The sequence below is a fragment of the Sphaeroforma arctica genome, assembly GCF_001186125.1.
Source record: "Sphaeroforma arctica JP610 unplaced genomic scaffold supercont1.2650, whole genome shotgun sequence".
Classification (NCBI taxonomy): domain Eukaryota; class Ichthyosporea; order Ichthyophonida; genus Sphaeroforma; species Sphaeroforma arctica.
In genome coordinates this window covers 1-5,408 of record NW_014037908.1, presented here as the reverse complement: position 1 = coordinate 5,408, position 5,408 = coordinate 1, and the positions used below count along the sequence as shown (strand labels likewise).

At 53.5% G+C, this 5,408-nt stretch overlaps 1 protein-coding gene across 1 annotated transcript; it reads left to right on the top strand.

The window, feature by feature from the left end:
• Positions 1 to 1,393: 1,393 nt before the first annotated feature.
• SARC_12848 (hypothetical protein) lies at positions 1,394 to 5,374 on the top strand (the record flags this gene model as incomplete). Its single annotated transcript, XM_014293037.1, has 1 exon — positions 1,394 to 5,374. The coding sequence occupies one exon, from the start codon at positions 1,394 to 1,396 to the stop codon at positions 5,372 to 5,374; it is 3,981 nt and encodes a 1,326-aa protein (XP_014148512.1).
• Positions 5,375 to 5,408: the final 34 nt, after the last annotated feature.

Genomic DNA, 5,408 nt, shown 5'->3' with positions numbered 1-5,408 from the left:
TTGTCTGTGTGTTGTGTGTGTGAGGAGGCGTTGTGATATGTAATAGCTGAGTGGTTGTCTGTGTGTTGTGCGTGTTTGAGTAGTGTGTGTGAGGAGGCGTTGTGATATGTAGTAGCTGAGTGGTTGTCTGTGTGTTGTGTGTGTTTGAGGAGGCGTTGTGATATGTAGCAGCTGAGTGGTAGTGTGTGTGTTGAGTGTGTGTGAGGAGGCGTTGTGATATGTAGTAACTGAGTGACTGTCTGTGTGTTGAGTGTGCTTGAGGATTACGTGTTCGTAGACGTGTGCTTGTGTAGTAGCGTTCCTGGCGTACGTGCTAGTAGGATGTATCAGCCGGAGTGTGTGCGAGCAGTTAGGGTATACATTGAGTGTGAGTGGTGTGTTGCGCTTAAGGTTATGTTGGCAGCAGTATGTTTGTAAAATAAGAAACGATTTTTTTACGCATAGGTGAACAATACAATGTGTCTATGTAGAAGTATGTTTTGAGCAGTAGGGTTTAAGGTTTTTGGTTTTAGCGTGGGCACAAGTTCCAGCCGAAGCGTGTGTGGGCCAAAGGGTGTGTAAACGATATATCTTTTTCTTATAGGTAGTCTGTGTTTGTAGTGCGTATCGCATGTCTGTTTCCGTGGCCACATGTAGGTCATCTGTGTAGGGTCAATTAATACATCAACATACATTCTAGTGCGTATGTGTGCTGAATCAACTTGTGACCGATCAGATGTGGCGGGTGCCACCGGCTGTGTCGTCCCATCCGTCAGAAAACAACTACGCACATGTGCACACACACTGTAGAAAAGCCGTATACTGAGGTTCGTGCAAGTTCATGAGAATCGCGATGGATATTGTCTGTGAAGTAAAGTGCTTCTAAAGACGGCCCCACACCCTTACAAGCGTGTTGCTAGGTTGTGTACAATACAGACCTAAAGTCACGTGTGTGTGTGTGTGTGTGTGTATGTATGTATGTATGTATGTATGTATGTATATATTATGTCTGTGTCTGTGTCTGTGTCTGTGACTGTGTCTGTGACTGTTGTTGCACAGCCGCATTAGTACAAACACGTATGTATACAAATAGCCAGCCATGTGTACTATGATACACACATTAAATACCTACTGCATTACAGCAGGAACAATACACAAACTACTATAAACAGGTCACTGTCATATCCATATGCTCGCACACCAACCACTTATCAGTGGACACCTTTATCGTATGGATCACATTAGTGTCGTGTTAGTCACAGTCGTGCCGTGTTTCTCACACTAGTGTCTTATTAGTCACAGTCGTGCCGTGTTTCTCACACTAGTGTCTTATTAGTCACAGTAGTGCCGTGTTACTCACGCTAGTGTCGTATTCCCATTCGCAGGCGGATATCTCTCTGATTCGTCCACTGATATGCCCCATGCGATTTATATCGTAGATGAAAGTGAAGAGGCGCCGCCGTCTGCGTTCACCAGAGAGTCTCCGCATCGCCATACATTAACAAGCACGCACCACAACGCACCTCATTCGTATGAGCGACAGCTCAGTTGGGATGGCGACCAATCATATGGTCGGGCTATAAATAGAATCAAGCTAGAAGTCGGGGCAGCTTCGCCAAGAGAGGCTGTTGAGGGGTGGGGTGGGGCCGATTGTGGACCTGGTGGCACCACATTGACACCGCAGGACGTGTCAACGGATGGCGCTGTAGTACAGGCCGACGACGCAGCTGGCGACATACCCGCGGAAAGCGGCGCGCAGGATAATACATGCAGCAATACACACGCTAAAAATCGCGCGCAGGACAATACTCACGGCACTACACACGACGATAACACGCTGCACGCAAAGGCTATGCCTGTCACAGACCACACTCGCGTATACCTTGGGGTAGGTACCAACCACACCTCGATGACACACATAAAGATAGAGCCAGAGCCACACCCAGCCACTTCGGAACAAGCGCACGAAGGCGCAGAGGTACGCGCTAAGCTGGATGTGGGTGGTAGTACCGCACACGGGGGAGGGGTAAAGCAGGAACAGGACAGACCACTCACCACCGACAGGGGGCAAAGGGACGGGACGCATGACAGGACTGATAGCGGGGGTGGGGAAACCGTACCGGAGCGGAAAACGTACGCCATTGATAAGGACAGTGCCGGTGGGGCGGTGGGGCTCGCGGGGGCTCAGCCGCTGGCAAAACGTACGGCGACCACAATACGTTTATCAAAGGAGACGGGGCAGGACCAATCGGATAAGGAGAGAAAACGCCAGCGTGCGTTGAGGTTCAATATGGACAGAAAGCCCTCGCCCAGTTCGCACAGGACAGGGCCGGGCGCAGGTGCAGGTGCAGGGCCTATGGATTTAGTACCCCAAGCGGAGGGTGAGGAGAGGAGGGAGAGGGATATGCGTAACCATGGCAACGAAACCCCGGGTAACCATGGCGACAACGACCGGCGGAGACACGGTGAGCGAGAGCATCCCGATTTGGCGGACGACAACCTAGACCAACGTATCGCCGAATTGGAAAAGGAAATGGCTCTGCGCGCTAAATCGAGATCGGTAATGTCCAGATCAGATTCCAGATCCGAATTGCAGCGAAGGCGATCCCAATCTTCTGCGCAGCGCGACATGTCTTTACAAACACGCCACGGGGATAGAGGGGACGAGAGAGGCCGAGACCGAGAAAGGGACAGAGAAAGGGACCGGGACAAGGATAGAGACAGAGATACGGCACGTGACAGAGACGACGACAGACCTGCGCACTCACAGCACAGCAGTGGAGTGGCGGGCAAGCGCAGGCTCAGCCAGACGGAGCGCAGAGGAGGAGAGGCATACGACCGCAACGACAGGGACTCCTCTGAGCGGAGAGGAAGAGACTCACACGCACGCACAGACAGGCACGCACACACGCACAGGTCATCTCGCAGTAGCACCCGGGGGATTAGTCCTGCCCATGCACGCGGGGCATCGCGGTCACGGACCGTATCGCATACGTTCAATGACGGTAGGCGTAACAGCAAGCACGGTGCACGTAGTGTAGGTAGCCATACAGACGAGCCAACGCATGCGCAAGCGGACCCGCGCAACTCGGATCAGTTGGTGTTCAAAGCGGCACCCATGCTGTCCGGTAGTTCACACTCAAGCGGTGGGGAGGAGGAGGATCGTAGAGGTAGCGATAACGAGAGAGGGGTAGGCGTAAGTGGGTACACAATGACGGTCGCGCTTAAAGGGGAACCATTTCCCGTACGCCTGCCGTCACAGACTACCTCGCACGCACACACCCACCCGCACAAGCGCCTCCGGAGAGATAGCACGGTTGTTGCTGACGTCCATGCGCAGCCGAGTGGAGGTACACGGAAGGGGAAGGGTACTCCCTATACCACCAAAGCTCATGACTCATATGACCCAGACAGCACACACATGACTGCACCTGCACCCGCAGATGCTCCGACGGGTGCGCATGGGCTGACCCTGGGCGGTGTGTGTGCGGCCATGTGCACTGCCGCCGACGCACAGGGCCCAAATGCCACAGACGATGACGTCATCGCAGACACGCCGGCAGTGCTGTACACGGCCTGCCCGGCGTTCTTACAGAACACGTGTGTGTCTGCGATGTGCACCCGGCCACATCCGCCGCCCTGTGTGATGCCTTATATGGCTACGGTGCTCGGTCTAAATAAGGAAGGGGCCACTGCGCGGGCTGTCCTGGATATGCTCGTGCAGAGTGTGAAGGTAGGTATTGCCGTGACTATCCAGGCGTGTCCGTATCTAAGCAACGGTCGCGCGTGTATCTCCACTCCCTGTAGGTATTACCATCCCGAAGATCGGGTCACCAGAAAGCAGCCGCTAATTGAAACTGGCAGTGGTAGTCATGACAACGGCGACAATGTCCAGCAAATAGCTTGTGCACATACGACTGCAGATAAGGAGACGGATCAGGCGCCTGCCTCATCAGCGCCTGCAATGGCGGGCAGGTCGCAGACCAGTATGAACGATACTACGAATGACAGGGCAACTGCAACAACGCAGCAACACCCGGCACAGCTGCAGACACACACAGCCCACACACAAGCCCAACCAACACAGGCGACGACGGCACAAGGCCACCCACCCCAACAACACACCGTGTCTAATGTTCATATGGACTCTAAAAGAGACTCTGATGTAGCCCGTATGGTCTTACCCCACTCAGAGGCGAAGGCACGGCAATACACGCGGTGGTCGACACAGACGGATAAACCGGGTTTTTCACAGCCGGTTAAAACCGAGTTTACACACCCGAAGGTCGATACCTATCCGTCGCCACGCAGGTCTTCTCTGTCTAACTATCAGGCGCATGTCGACACTCTACGACCCCCACAGGACCCACGGCAAAATACAGCAACACAACCACAGCAACACCCAGAAGAGGCTAAACAGCCAATACAACGAAGCAACACCAACACGCACACACACCAACACTCAGAAGTGTCTAGACAATCATCATTACAACGAAGTAACACACACACACACACACAACAATCACCGCAGACTCAGATACCCCCACAGGAACGTCGGTCTGAAGAACGCGCACGGTACGCCCAGGGCCACACGGCACAGCCACGGGACTATCTAAAACAGGCGAGAGACTACCGCGATAGCAGTGGTGATCCCAAGGATGGGCCTCTGTTGCGGCGGGAGGAACGTTCTATAAATAGCCGGGACGACCGTTCTATAAATAACCGGGAAGACCATATTAATAGCCGGGACGACCGTATTATAAATAGCCGGGAAGACCGTATAAATAGCCGGGACGACCGTTATATAAGTAGCCGGGAAGACCGTGCTATAAATAGCCGGGGAGACCGTTCTATAAATAGCCGGGAGAACCGTGCTATAAATAACGGGGAGCAGGGAGCAAAACCGCGCCCGCTGCTGGACAATCCCCCGGCCCGTTACCGAGACAACCAACGGTATCATCGCTTCAGTAATGAAACCAACCCAGATTTTGACAAAAATCTCGAATTTACACCGAAACGACCCCGAATTGAAGCCGATTTAAACCCATCCGATCCATTTACCGCGCCACAATCAGGACAGAGGTTCCATATGTCACCCAATCCGACACAGGAACATAGTCCCAGCTGTGAAGCACGTGGCCTCTCTGCTGATCGCGCGCCGTACCGCCAGGACGACCGTGCACCTGCACCTGGCCATGTTCAGGACAGGGCCGGTGGTAGCTCGAACGACTGTCGGGGCGAGTTGGCCCCAAATTTTAGTACCACAGATTGGCGAGTACGCGAGCACTCAGCTGAGCGTGGACGCGCTCGCACGAGGGACCGTTCCCGTCCACCCCCTTCGCCTGGCGATCTGCGGAGCCGACTAAAAAGCCCGAATGCCACATATCGTTCATAGTATTGGTTTATTTATATATATATATATATATATA